Source organism: Acomys russatus, chromosome 26, assembly GCF_903995435.1.
Source record: "Acomys russatus chromosome 26, mAcoRus1.1, whole genome shotgun sequence".
Classification (NCBI taxonomy): domain Eukaryota; kingdom Metazoa; phylum Chordata; class Mammalia; order Rodentia; family Muridae; genus Acomys; species Acomys russatus.
The window spans coordinates 5120716-5136167 of NC_067162.1; the positions used below are offsets into that span (position 1 = coordinate 5120716).

The 15452-nt window shown below is 44.3% G+C and overlaps 1 protein-coding gene across 1 annotated transcript in view; it reads left to right on the forward strand.

Annotated features, from left to right (window-relative positions):
- Positions 1-15452, forward strand: part of Ttc29 (tetratricopeptide repeat domain 29) — a 188607-nt gene that overhangs the window by 97431 nt on the left and 75724 nt on the right. Inside the window, exon 8 of the mRNA XM_051168685.1 lies at positions 8170-8261. Coding sequence (XP_051024642.1) covers positions 8170-8261 — 92 coding nt within the window. The remainder of the gene's footprint in view (positions 1-8169; positions 8262-15452) is intronic.

Below are 15452 nucleotides of genomic sequence, written 5' to 3' on the forward strand. Positions count from 1 at the left end.
ATCACCAAGTTCTTAAGGCTGTAAAACAAATGCTTGCTAGTTCTGAAGAGCAATGAGCTCGGACTAATCACCTCTTGTGATTAGCCGGCTACCATGGTAAGCTCACCTCTGCTTACTGCTTAGAAACAGTCACTTCCCAGTAGAGGCAGACAGATCGCTATGAGTTCGAAGCTGGCCTGGTCTACAAAGCAAGTCCAGGATGGCCAAGGCTACACAGAGAAACCCTGTCTGGAAAAAAATTACAGAGAGAGAGAGAGAGAGAGAAAGAAGAAGAAGAAGAGGGGGAGGAGGAGGGGGAGGAGGAGGAGAGCAGAGGAGAGGAGAGGAGAGGAGAGGAGAGGAGAGGAGAGGAGAGGAGAGGAGAAGAGAAGAGAAGAGAGAAGAGGAGAGAGAGGCACCCCAAGGGTTTCCAAGACTTCTCAGTTGAGGAGAAAGTATAAAGATTTCAACTGAAGTGAAGTGATTCACTATTCTGTTTATTTAACCCCCTTTTTAAAAAAAAGAATAAAATAATTCCACTAAGGATGTTTTGAAGGATTTGTTTCATTTATTTGTGTGTATATACATTTCTATAACTGCAGGCACACACGTGTGTGCATGCCTGTGCCCACCTGAAAGCAAGAATTTGGCACTTGATCCCTGAGAGCTAGAGTTACACGAATTTTCAGGCTGCCCAGTGTGTCACATGGGTTTGGGAATCTGAGTTCCTGTCGTCGTGATTGCAAACACTTTCAGCCTCTGAGCCATCTCTCTTGCTCCCTGACCAGGAGTTCTTCAGCTAAAGGTAAATTATTGAAAAATGAGTAAAACTATCTTAAATGGCTAAACACATTATTCTTGAGGCCTAAACTTCAAACCATACTTCTGGAAGGGAGAATTCTAGGCCATTTGTTCCAACTCCTTCAGATTCCACGGGGATGAAGTTTTGTGTCTAAGGTCACACAGTCAGCGGGTCAGACATGCACGTTTCTCATAGTCAGCTCTTTCTGCCCCACACCGCACAGCCTCTGGGTTGTGTGCTAGACAGTGCAAGCCGTCAGCGTGTGGCACATGCTTCAATGAGTAATGGATTGCAGGGACAAAGAATGTGCCCTCCAAATGTTCAGTGTTAGAGGCAGGGAAGTGGGCCACCTCTAGGCCACCTCTAACTGTGGGAAAGAACCTCAGAAAACACAGTGTACAATGAGAAACAGAAGACTGGGGCTACTTTTGCAAAGATCACAAAGTCACACACTCGAATACCCTGACAGCTCACTCAGGCTAGCATAGTTGTGCGGAAGTGTCATTGTGTTAATAAACACGTCAGAAGCTATGCCTTTCCAGAGAGTGTAGGTGAACCTTAAGTGCTGTGAGACCCCCCTGCACCCCGCACAGACACACGCATGCGCATGAGCACGCACGAGCACACACACACACACACACACACACACACACACACACACACACACACACACCATTCTTAGCATCTCCTCCAATGCCTCTCCATCTCCAGAAGATAGCCCTGGATGCTGGTGCTGCCTTGGCTGGTCTCAGCCTGTTACTACCGTGTCTGTCAGAAGTCATTAGCCACTGGTCTCTTTGACTAATGTTGCAGCTGATTGTCTGCTTTGGGCTCAGACACTGCAAATGACGCAGAAGCGCCTTCTCTGCTTGCCAACTGTGAGGTGGCTGAAGCCGGGTAGCGTGCCAGAAATCAAAATGAATGTATTTCCAATGAGATTTGACAAATGATTTCTAGCTCACGGTGGCAAACCCGACCTCTTACGTTTTCTATGTTTATTACTATACAAGTGGGGAAAACCTGCATTGTTTTCTCTTTCTTTTGAAGCAAAGCAGAGAACTGAAACTAGCACCAAACATTTGCTATGATGTGTCACAATCTAGAGCGTGTAAAACAAGTGCCAGGTGTGCTCCTGTGTTATGTTGGTCAAGGGGGAAAGAACTGTGCCCTGGGCAGTGGACTCATAACTTCTTGTTTACAAATGTAACTTCTGGGTGTCCATTATGGCTTTACAGATGATGTTTTATCTAAATGGACTTATTCCGACTCTTCTAGTCCTCTTTGATTTGTGAACAAAACTAGAAGGCAATGGTCTGGGTGTGGCTAAGCAGTAGGAGCTTTGTCCTTCTTTCCGTATGTTCTCGATGACAATACACCTGCTGAGAGGCGCGTGGAGAAAACAGTCAGGTCTCGGGATTATTAGTGCTTGTGTAGAGATGGACAGACTCATCTTGTTGCCCCACAAGATGGAATTTTGGCTAGCACGTGGGAGCTGTGATCTTACATCAACTCAACCTATGGTTTGTTCGTGGAGCTTTCTGGTGATTGTATGGCTGGCTTCCCAAGGGAAATTTCCAGTCAGGAAGATTGTTTAAGCAGAGGCTGAGTCAGGGTGTCTCAACATTGGCTCTACTTATATTTTAAGCCAGATGATTCTTCGTTATGGGGATGCATGGTGTGCCACAGGGCTAGCGACCCTCCCCCGATTATAAACCTAAAGTGTTTTCAGATGTTGACGGATGTTTCTCCATTCGAGAATGGGTGGGTTAGATGCACATGAAGGAAAAACCAGGGTGTTGCTTCACTTTTAATGGCATGTCACATGGGAGCCTTTAACAATCCTCTGACGTAGGCTTTGATAACCTCCATTCACACCTGAGGAAGTAGGCTCAGAAGGAGGAAGTTACCTGACACGCAGCACTTAGTTTGTAGGTGGACCTGCCTTTGCCTGTGGTATTTGGAGGAAGTCTGGATAGTCAGAGGGAGATTTCATTTGTTAATGCTCGCACAAGGCCCATCCATAGCCTTATTAATGCTTTCGTGAGGTCCATCGTGGACTTACTAATGCTTGCACAAGGCCTGCCCCTGGCCTGGTTTATGCTTCCTGAAAGGCAGACTTTCTGCCTGCATATTGGACCAGCTGAGGAAGAAAGAGTGGGTGATGGGAGGGCAGCAAGCGGTGTAAGGAAAAATAATTTTTCCATACTCCAAATGTGAATTTTGAAAAGAATTGGCCGGCTGAGAGCAGCTTGTTGTCTTGAAAGTATGTTGCCCTGAATTCAAGCCCCAGAACTCCTGCAAAATCATCCTGCATGGTCACACACCCAAGATCGAGGCAGAAAGAGGAAGAGCTCGCTCTCACTGGCCAGTTGGTTTTACCTAGTTGGTGAGGCAATGAGAGGCCCTGTCTCTGATGATGTGGATGGTGCTCCTGGGTTGTCCTCTGATCTCCACATGTATAGACAGTCCCCTTCCGTACATATGCCACGCAATCACATGTGTGAAAACATAAAACTAGCACGCCTTGAGGTTTTCTGCCAATTTACAGGCTTCCCGTTTTAAGTGGGCTACATTCTAGAACTGATTTTTATGATGGTTGCTTTGGGCAATTTTCCTGTCTCAACAGTGGCAGTAAGGGTCAGCATCAGGACCAGGGGCGCATTTAAAGCTCGGGTCACTGCCTGCGTGACCTGGTAGCACTGATTTGAGCTGCCCATGCTCAGTGGTTTGTGTCCGCTCCCTGGACACGGGAACAAGTGCACTCAATTTCAAACCCCAGGAAACACAGGAGCTACGGCATGCCTGTGAATGTGCTGGACTTGGGCCAGACTCGTCAAACTGCCCTGACACGAGAAAGACAGACGCCAGGATTGTGTGCAAAGGGCTGCTCTCACAATACATTCACGGAACAGGATTTTTGAAAAAACTGTAATGAATGACGTGCCTGGCTCACTCAACAACAAATAAATCTATTCTTCATAATCAAATTGATAAGTTTTAATTTGAGGTTTTTACTTAATAGTACCAATTAAAACTAGGATTACTTGCTCGGTATTACTAGGTAAACTTCGAAGCAGATGCACCTGTTGGAAATCGTTGCATCTCCATTCCCCGGCAAAGTCTGTTTCTTCATTGGTATCATTCATTCTCATTTAGAGACATTTGCTCAAGCTGTCCCCTAGCTCCTGGATCCATTCCTGGTCTTCCTTTAAAATGTAGATTGGTGTGCTCTTTGTATGAATCCTTTTGTTGGATTTTCTCCAGGACACTTGCAGTTGCGTAAAGTTCGTTCATTCACTAATTATGTCACAAATTATCTTCCATTGCTCTATAATAGGTTTTAGCACCTGGAGCCAAGCTTGGCTTCCGGAAGGTCCTCACGGTTTCTTTAACGACTTGGTGTCACTGGGTTCCATCTTTATTCCTATACGTAGCTTTGTCCACTACACCGTGGATAAGATCAGTCACTTTAGACGGAAAGGCCTTTAGGAGTAGAAATGTGATTTTATAACTAGTCACCACTTGGAATGGAATGTTCTGGAAGAGCTCTTTGCATGGTACCAGTCACTGGTTCTAAAGTTCAGGCAATGTGAAGAAAGCGGTGACAAGAGGGAATTAAGCCAGCATAGTGTCACCTTCACCAGGGTCTCATCTGCTGTGACACATCCTCCTCTTTGCTATAACCTTCCATACCACTAGACACATGAACTGACTTCTCCCACTTTGGTGGCATTGAGTTGGCACAGCAGCATGCCGGATCAGCATTTTTTTTTTTTTTTTCCTTTAAAGGCTCGTGAGGTTCACTGACTATAAATTTGAAAGGTAAGACTTCCTTGTCCATTAGAATATTGGATACCTAAGAATTCTTCGTTCCCACGTCTCTGACTTAGGCGCATAGCTTCTAACCTCCCAGGCTACAGATTACGTGTCTAACTTTTGCGTAACACCAGTCAGTTCAACCAAGTGTCCTTCAGATTTCACAGGTGGGGCGTGGATCTTCACGAGTGGGGTGGCTGGTGAAAACAGTCCTACTCTTTGTCTGGTTGTTGTCACTGGTTTCTGACTGTCCTGGCGAGGAGGGTGATGCAGAGCAGAGCATGTCTCAAACCATGGAGGCCAGAAAAGAACCAAGGAATAAATGCCACTGGCCTTACTTAGTCTATGGGATGGCGGTACCCACGCTCAGGCTACGTCAGCCCCTGCTAGTCCATCCTCTCTAGAGATGCCTTCTCACACACCTATACTAATCCCTTAAAAACCTCTCAGTGGGATGAGGGTGATGAGATTAATTATCACAGCCGCTCATGACCAATTAGTATAAAACACATTATCTTCCATAGGAGTCACAATGTCATCTTAGTTTCCTACTTCACGTCATTTTTTTTTTTTCTTTTTACTTTAATAAGCACTTCTTAGCACCTCCGTGCTTAGATTCCTCCCACATGGCATGTCTCTCCTCTTGAGGTCATGTTCCTGGGTCAGAGAGACGCCATCTTAGACCAGATCTTCCACAGGATGCCCGGTGTGGCTCTCGTGTACTTGAATGCTTCCCTGTTTGGCAAAAGAATGGTCCATGTCTTTCCAACTGCCCGTGTGGCTCCTGGTTCTCGGGCACTTGTTTAAAGAAGTACCAGATTCTCCGAAGCCACAAAATAATTGGCTGTCTTTACTTAGGGGAGGGGAACTCCTGCCAGGCTGCTCCTGGAAGCTGGTGAAGCAATTGAGAGTTCTTGCTGTTTAGTAGGTAGACCACATGGTATGACGCCTGGAATCACAGTGGCCGTGAGCCAGCTTTGGGGGGGGGGGGGGGGGCGAGGAGCTTTCTTCCCTGGCTACATATGGAACGTGAGACAGGTATGAAAGCGCCGAGGCCCACATCTCAATCTTCTTATTCTGGGGTTGGTTGCTGGGTACGTGCCTGTAGGTTAAGGCACGGTTGTTTGAGGCCAGGATCTGGGGCCAGCTTGGGAAACAAACAGATTCTTACAAAAAGAGAGACGGGGGAGGGAGCAAAAGATAGGAGGACTACAGGTTTTTTGCTCACCACAGGAGACTATACCCACCATCATAAAGAAGCCGCGTGGTAACTGGGAACATAAGAGACCTTCACTGTGTAAGCCCGCCCAGCTTGTGCCCTGGAGAAACCTGCCCGAGGTGATAGCTGATTCACATAGTTGCATCAGTCAGAAGTCTGCACTAACGAGCAATGCATAAATGTTCTCAGTGTTGCAAACAAGTCACCATTGTAAGATTCCCCGAGCTTTAAAATAGTGCTGGAGCCAGGGTGACAGACACTTTTTTGTTGAAAGAAAGCAAATCAACTATTTGGGGCACGAGATATATTAATACTTTAATTTGATATTTTAGAATGTCATCTAAAAATATGTGGACCAAAATAAAGTTCTATAAATTCTCTTCCAAATGTTTTCATACATCAACTCAACACGGTCTCTTACAAATTTCAAAATTTCAGCGCTTCCATCTCACACCTCAGAAGAGCCTCGGCGAAGGCATCTCAGGTTAAACCAGAGAATTGCCAGCCGTGAGGACGGGTGAAAAGAACAACCCCGAGTTTCTACGGAGCTTCATTAGGAGATTTAAAAATAAGGATCAAGGCTAATGATCAAGTACTATATTTTTCAAATTTCCTGGGGGGAAAGGGGCTAGAGGCACGGCTCAGAAGGTAAAGCGCTCCCTGCGCAAGCGTGAGAGCCTGACTTTTCCATCTCCAGCCCCCATGCAAACTCAGACGTGGTAGTGCGCCTGCGCATCTGTAAGGGCAGTCTCCCTGCAGCAAGATGGGAGGCAGAGAACTCCAAGGGAGCACGTGGGCCGGCTTACCTGTGTTATACAGCAAGAACAAGAACCCCTGCTCCAAACAGGTGGGCGGTGAGGTCTGAAACCTGCGGCTGTCTTCTGGCCTCCACACACATGCCATGACATTCACACACACAAGTTGATTAAATAAATAAATATATATATATATATATATACATATATATATTATTGCATTCATTTTGTTTGTTTTCTGAACATTATTACTATAAAACAATGACAAGCGTTAAAGCTGTTAGTGGGGTCCCCAGTTGCATACAGGACAAACCATCACACCGAATCTTATAAATAAATACAATCATTACTTGCCCATGAAAACTATTGAAAGTATTTTCAAAATTTAGAACTTCGTGGGCTTAACAAGAATCAAAGGCCAGGGCTGATGTGGACCCACGGAAGGGTCTGAGCATCAGCAGCTCTGCTTCCAATGAGGGATCATGAGGGCCTCGCCGGAATTATTCCCTAAACGGTATGTCTGAAGAACTAATGCCGAACGTGACATCAGAGCAGATGGGAGGGCTGTCTCAGGGAAGGAAAGAGGCAGGCAAATGGGCAAAGGGGTTACAGGGAAGGGTCATATGTGGGTGGGTAAAATAAAGAGGAGAAAAACGAATAGATACGTGTACCGCCCGGTCCTAGTACTTCAAGCCGTGGAACTCTTAACAGAGCAGAGATGGATGTGCACCCCTCCCCCACCGCCTCCCCCTCTCAAACGCCGTAAAGTGACTTTCACTAATTCTTTCTTAGAAGATGTGCAAAAAGGATTTCCATAGAGGTCTTTGGAGACTTCCTGTGTCCTCATGTGTGTAATAGGTTAGGTCACATAACAATAAAGGAAGAAGAAAAGGAGGGGGGGCGGGCCTTGCTGTAGTTTCCTCCCCTGGCCAGGGAATGGAGGGGCGGGAGGGAATTAAAAAGATGAAATGACAGCACACAATGATGTCAGTGTTAAATTAAATTAAGATCATATGTTTGGCTGTGGCAGCAGTAATCTTTTGATTATCGGGGAGATTGCTGGTAATGAAGTACATTTGTAAGAAATATTTTTAGTGTGCGCTATATACACATAACACTGCAAGACAAGCCTCTCCTAAAATGACAGATTAAGAAAAGGCCCTATTGCCTAAATTCATTCTTTTCAAAGAGCTATTTATAGAAAGAGCCGTGATATTTGAGCTATACCACAGTAGAGCATTCTCATCTGCCTTATATTACCTTAGGTAATAGTCTCCATATTTTAAAATAATGCTGTAAACCATTCAATTATTTATTCACACCTACATTATACAAACAGGAAAGGTTTGGAGAATTGGGATGGTGTGAGGGGGAAAAAATGTATTTTTACAAAAGGAAGGCTTCACTGTCATGGTTCAAAGACAGAAAACATCCATAGCACAGACAAAAAATAAATCAAACCAGCATGAGTCTATAGTAAACAAACAAACAAACAAACAATAAACATTTTTAAAACGATTGCTTTTCACCTCTCTTGTGCAATGCACCGCCCTTAGCTGTGGACAGACTCTGAGCTCAGCATGTCCCTTCCCCCACAGGTGCTACATAGGTACTGCGAGATCGCCACCAGCATGGATGATGATCTCAGCCTGGGGAGAGCCTACGAGGCCATCGCCAAGGTCCTGCAGAGGTAAGTTAGCACAGCCTTGTCCCGCTGTCACTGTGGAGTCACCCAGCTGTGAAAGACTTAAATTGTTTGAGGTCTGTCGCTTTCCATTACTGCCTGCTTAAAGTTTAAGCAGTGCCCTTCCTAAGTGACCCTCTGGTGGTAAGTTATTTTAAAGCAGTGTGGTTTTGTGTTTAAAAAAAAAAAAGAAAAAGAAAAAGAAAGATGTATCCAAAGTCTTCTTTGTCTGTCCCTCCTTCATGTTATCTCCCTTTGATTTTCTGTGACTTTAGTGATGACCTTGAATGAACCAGAAAAAAAAATCAGGTCACATCTCACAGGCCAGGAGCTCAGAGAGCCTGGTAGCAGGCAGTGCACTTCTGTGCCAGCCCTGACTTGCCTAACCCTCCCTGAGCTCTTCAGGAGGAGTCGCCATTTAAACTCCCACCACACTTCTTCCATTAAGCAAGCCTGGATTAACAGTAGGGTGCAAACGAGTATGCCCAACATTTCACTTGAAACAGAAAAGTTGACAGAAGCCTTTGCGGACAGCTTCTGATATGTGGCCTTCGGCGGAAAATTTTGTGCTTGCCGCTTGCTCACTGTGCTGCAGCCACTGTGTTCGAGCACGTTACTCATTATAGAATGTAAGTGTGCAAGTCACTCAGGACACCAAGCCACCAAACCTACAGTCGTGGTTTTCAGTAGCTCAGATCCAAAATGTAGCCCATTCATAGTAATGGTGATAGTAGCTGTGTGCTTCGTTGTAACCTCTTTTACTTTCATCTCAGGGCAGCCTGAGAAGGTTGGGTGTTCTTGAAAGACATAATGTTTCCTAGCAATTGGGAGGCAGAGGCAGGCAGATCGCTGTGAGTTCAAGGCCAGCCTGGTGTACAAAGTGAGTCTAGGACAGTCAAGGCTACACAGAGAAACCCTGTCTTGGGGGGGGGGGGGCGGAGACAGAAAGAAAGACATAATGTTCATGTGCTTCAGGAACTAAACATAGAATGTTTACATAAATACCACAAATATAAGACTCGCTACTTAAAGTGCCAATGCCAATGAAATGGAAGGTTTCCTATAAATATGGTCATCGTTGGACAAATGTCTTAGGAGAAGGTATGCTAACGAAAGTATAGACATTTACTGAAGAGGGGGCTAGACACTTGTAAGGGAAGCCAGCAGCCTGCAAGTGGACCCTCTGAATACACTTGGCGACCAGTCCCCAGAAGACTAGCCCAGCTGTCTCTTGAGAGTCCTTCTTCAGACAGCAACCAAGATGAGTTGGTGTTCAACTTAATATCCATCCAGGCTTACCAGCCCCGTGCACTTTCTCGTCTGGTTCATTGCAGCTACTAAACTACTTGCCTCTGGTCCCATCACGCTCCCTAATCAGTAGAAAACACTGGCTTATTTGGGGGTGGGTGGGTTGGGGTGTTGTTTTGTTTGCTTTTCATTATTTATTTTATATGTATGCATAGTGTATGTGTGTCTGTGTGTGTCTGTATGTGTGTGTGTGTGTGCCTGTGTGTGTGTGTGCCTGTGTATGTGTGTGTGTGTGTGTGTGTGAGCCCATGAGTGTTGCATATATGCCTAATGCCCACAGGAGCCAGAATAGGACAGTATAAGATCCTCTGGGACTAGAGTGGTTGTCAGCAACCATGTGGATGTGGGTACTGGGAATTGAACCCTGGTCCTCTGGAACAGCAGTCAAGTGCTCTAACTGCAGAGCTGTCTCTCCATTCCCTAGAAAATAGCTGAATTCCTCATCTTGCTTTGCAGTGGCCAAGCCTGGCCTAGGTTTGCAGAGTGATCTTACTGTGTCCCTTCACAAGCTTATAAAAACAAATCTTACAAAATGAAATTGCCACACAGCAAAAGAGAAGAAACTCCCGAGGAAATGTTCTCCTTCAGCATTTGCTGTGTCACAGGATAAATGTCGCCATGGCCTTTGGTTACTGATGGCGCTCGTATTTTATTTTTTAAACATCTGGATGCTTGAGGTTGGCTTCAGATTATCTGCAAAGGTTCACTGTATGTCTCTTTTGGGATATTTCAGTCTGTACCTCAGAATTTGAATTCCTGATCTGTTCAGTCGGAGCTGCGAGGGTCGAGGGTAAGCTGAGTGGTAATCTGGTAAATTCAACAATACAGATAATCGATGTGTCTGGGGTGGAAAGGCTATAGCTGCACAGGGCAGGCCAGGATGTGGTAGGTTTTTCTTAGGAATGAGGCCATCCTTTCCTTATAGTCTCAGCAACATGGCAAACAGAGCCCTGGAAATGGCCCGGTTAGGGAAGCGCTTGTTGGGTGTAAAGACTTGTGTTCAGACCCCCAGCACCCACGCAGAGCCAGGCATGGTGCTACACGCCATAAGCCCAGGGCTGCAGAACTCAAGACAGGCAGATCTCTGGAACTCGCTGGGGAGCTAGTCTAATTGGTGAGCTCCAGGTTCTGTAAGAGACCCTGTTTCAAAAAATAGTGTGAGCAATCGAGGAAGACTCATAATAAACACGTGCACAGAAAGAGGAGGGAGCAGGGGGACAAAGAGAGACAGAGACAAAGAGAGACAGAGACAGAGACAGAGAGACAGAGACAAAGACTCAGAAACAGATCCACATTTTACTGCTATGTCAAATAAAACTAAGTCTACCTATAGAAGTTGCCTTCTTCTAAAGTATAGAAAATCTGTAAATGACTTGTGCATATGATAGACAAGGGTTCTTAATTTTGTAATGTCATGCAGGGCTCAGGAGGGTACGGGGAGGAAAAAATGTCCCAGGCTGTGACCTTCTCAATGCAGGGCTGCCATTTTGCAGGACTGGCTCCTGCGAGCTCAGAGGCACACGGCCCTGGTCAAGGACATAATCTATTGGTGTGTCTTCAGCATTCGAAACAAAGCATTCCCGATGACAGCAGCGCCCTGGGTATTTGGAAAGCTTTCACTTAAATCAAATCTGTTAAAGTCAGAACCTTTGCACATTTTGTGCTCGTTGTTAGGAAAATGCTGCTCAAGGGGTTAATATTAACTTTAATAAGTGTGTCTACACATGTGCAAACACACACACGTGCACACACACACACGTGCACACACACACACACACACACATGCCATAGGTACGTACATACACATTAACCCCTTCCATAGTCCTCAACTGTCCTTCTGTGTTTAGCAGCACCATACAAGAAGTAATGGAGACGAAATAGAAGAAATTATGGCAGAGGTAGCTAAGAAATAAATCAGGTTGTGTGTGAAGCTTAGCTTCCCCCCTAAATCTCTTCTCTCCTGACCTGGGTGATTGCACCAGTTTCGCTAATGGCAGCCCTATCTCTATAAACATATTTTATCTCTTTAACGGAAATGGAAGGGGGAGAGCCATGTCCAGGATAAGTGGGTGTCTAAGGCCATCAGCTGAGTGTGCGTGAAAGGTATATAAGCTGGAAGCTTCTAAAATGGCTACAAGAATTTATACTAAGCCCTCAGTTGGGAAACATGCCACTTTCTATCAAGACAGGATTTGGTGAGATGGAGTTACCCTTTGGTGACGCTCAAGCCAGACCTTGTGTGACTAGTTAAGGAGAGGGTCAACAGCGAACAACTCTTTTGTGCTGTTAGTGTAAATAGTACACACCGAACAAGGGCTTAGGCAGTGTAAAAGAAATTAAGTGTTCACAGTGTCATTTCTTCCTTAATTGCAATGGTGCTAAAGAAAAGAGTCAATTCTCAAAAAGCCTTGTGACACTACTATAAAAGTCAGTTTTGATTCCTAAAGAAAAAGTGAGTTGAAAAATTACTAAGTAAACATTACTGTTGTTGTTGTTGTTTTGGAGAGAGATACTTCAAGGGCCTGCAAAGGCAGGAAAAACCCTTAATTTTCCTTATGGAATACATATGTTGGTATATCCTCACTAAGTTAACTAATTCATTTGTTGAAATGCCACAACTCTTCAACCTAAGCAGGCTAGCTACTTAGTAGAACGTAGGAAAGAGGGACAGCGCAGCCCTGCCCTCCTGAGAGGTTGGTCAGAGCTGTGGCCGGTCTAGCTCATCTCCTGCCCATTGTAAATTTCCTCACACCCTTCAGTTAAATGATTTCCTGGAAAACTTTCCACAGTGGAGATCTTCAAATCAATTCCAACAAAGTTTCCAGTGTGAAAATTACCTTTCTGTCACAGCTGAAGATTAATTTCTTCTTGCTTGAGAGAAATGACACGCCCTGGTAATTTTCATATATTCTCTAAAATGGAACATCCAGGCTCCGGTGTGAAATTTGCTAAAAATGACACATACACACACACACACACACACACACACAAAAAGAAAAACCCACCAGAAACATTTCTATTAATTCATGGAATTAAGAATAGCTTTTTACATTTTCTCCCGCCCCTGATCCCATTTGCCTTATTGCTTTCATCTGTGGCCCACAAAGTTGGTAGCACAATCAAGAAACCCCTCGGTGGCTGTGTCATCTCTGCTGTATTTGATTTCTTCTCTCTCAGTAAATGATTAAGTTTTCATGCATTGGTTCAACCAAAATCTATGTTCAGTCAACCACATCCTTTATTGATTACTTCTTCAGCAAACACTAGGCCAAGTGTGATATACATAATTGGACAGTTGTCAGGGGACGTGGGTGTTAACGGTCCTGTTTTCCCAGTTGGAAACTGGAATCACCTTGATACACAAATATTCTGCCCCGTTTCATTCTCATTCTTTGGACCGAGGAGTCCTGGTCCTTAGAATATATGTTTTTAACTCTCTGAGGTCCGGTTGAATGAATTTAATGATTACACCATATAATCTGCTGTTGAAGTTGCACCTGTGCACTGCATATAGGAAAACTGGAATTAATATTTGTCTAACACTTTAACCTTGTCTTTGAACTTATATAAATAATCTGTAGCCTTTCTCTAGGGAAAAAGTTGATCCCCTTCCCCCATGGACAGGCTGGCTTCTAAATCTACTGTAATGACCACACGTTTGGAAGCTTTCTCGTCTCCCTGGGCTGTGTGTATTCCAGCTGCTGGGCTGATGGCCTGCCGTGGCGGGGGGCTTGCACAGTCCCTGAGAGGAAAGTACAGCTCATGATGAGAAGGCCTTCTCTGGCATTGTTCTAGAACAATCTCAGGAGGATTCTATGTCCTTGGGAAATCTGTTGCTCCTTAGGGGTCTGTAAAGAAGTTCAAAACACCCAGGAATCGCTGTATTTACACCATTTTGCACTTTCTTTCCCCACTGAACTTCTCTTTGTACAGCTGCCTGAGTATGGTTTGATTTAAGCATCTTCAACAGGCCGAACTTACCCTACCCTCTACTTCTATCCAAAACCAAAACCATGCCCGCTTTTCAAGGAGCAGGAAACATAAATAGGCTTTGGTGAGCCTGTTTTAACAAAATAACAGGAATGAATTTTCCCTATGGTTTTAAAGCAGCATGTAAAAACGTCTCCTTTTTTCCTTAGGATATTATAGTACAGAAAAGATCTTGAAAAGTTTACAACAATTTGATAAAATATTCTTAGCCCCAGAAATATTATTATCTATATTTTATTTTTATTTAGTAGTATTTTATTTACTAGCTTACATGCTTTGTTTATGTTCATTTTCCTTATCAATATTTCATACTCTTCTTTTTTCAGTTCATCTTAGTTTTTGTTGTAGATACATAAAGTTTAATTTTTTTTTTTTTTTTGGAGATTAATATAATTACATCATTTTCTCCTTCTCTGTCCTCCCCCTAAACCCGCCCCTGTACTCCCACCCCCTTGCTGTCTTTCATATGCTTAGCATCTTTTTCTTTAGTTGTTGTTATCTGCGTGTATGTGTTCTTAAATACATAAATACAACCTGCTCAGTTTGTGTAGTGTTAACAACCTCACACAAAGAACTGTAAGTAAGAAAGGCTGAGAGCTGGAGAAATAGTTTTCCCCAGGGAAGAGCACACAGATTGACTATCCAGTACCAAGTGGTCGACCCTGAAAACATACACACAGAGACAAATATTTAAGTTAAAATAGATGGCGGACCTTTCGTTATGGTTTAATATGATTCCTAAACAGCATAACTTTTCTAGAGAATTGACACATAGCTCAGTCTGGAAGATAACTCACAATTTTGGTATGAAATATGTTGCGTATGGAGTTAGGAAAAGCAGTGGTCTCAGCTTCGGGGAACATGAAACCCCATGCTATCTGTGCTCTATAGAATGTGGGCGTCTCATCAAGAAAAGGATGCGTGTGTGGGTTCTAATGGCCAGGGCTTCTGCGCGTGTCTGCCAGGCACTAACTTACTGCCTGGTGGGGAGGTTCACAGAGGATACTCAGCTATGCTGAGCTTGTCTCTCATGGCAGACAGTCTCTGGCAGAGCCGTGGACATTGTCACCTGTTACGTCACTGACGGTCATTGCTGCATCCCTGCCTTGTGCCCAGCTCCTCAGTTGTACAGCCTTCTCAGAGCTATTCGCAATCATGTTAAAAATGAAGGCAGAGTTTTATCTAGGCTTATAACTTTGGTGTTATCAAAATTAGTTCTCTAAGAGAACAAAAGAGGAACAAAAAGGGATAAACCAAGAACAAGTGTGACCTGGCTTTTCCTAATGTCTGCCACCCGCTGACTTTAAGTCTTCTGCTTCCTTGTGAACAAACTAGCTGATGGATATGAACATCACCGTCCAGAGCTGAGAACTCATGTGGGACGGTGGCCTTCTCCTCCCGTGGCCTGTTTCAAACAAGTATACATAAAAATACTTCTAGCATATCTGTCTCATATTCACCTGAGTCACCTCAATAGCAATGCACTGTCACCAATTTGGAGGTATATTTAGTCATTTGAAAGAGACGAACAATGTGGATTTTTAGAAAACAATATTTTTAAGAAAAGAAAAAAGAAAAATTTTAAAAGCAAAGGGAAATGAATAAAAGGGAAAAACAGGAGAGAAGGAAGGAGAAATATCTACATATCATCCCACTTTGGGACAAAATTCGCTAATTCTGCTTATTTAATGAACATTTTTATGAATATGCTTTGACGGCGTTCCCTAGAAAACGACCATAAGCATCACGTGCTTTCTCAGCAGGCGCTGTCCCCGCGACTGACCACTTGAAGGGGACTCCCCTCTTTTGTATGCTAAGAACATGTGGAAACTGAAAAGGCAGACCTGGGGTTCAGAGGAAAATCAGGGTACCCTAAAATAGAGACTCATCAAACATGGG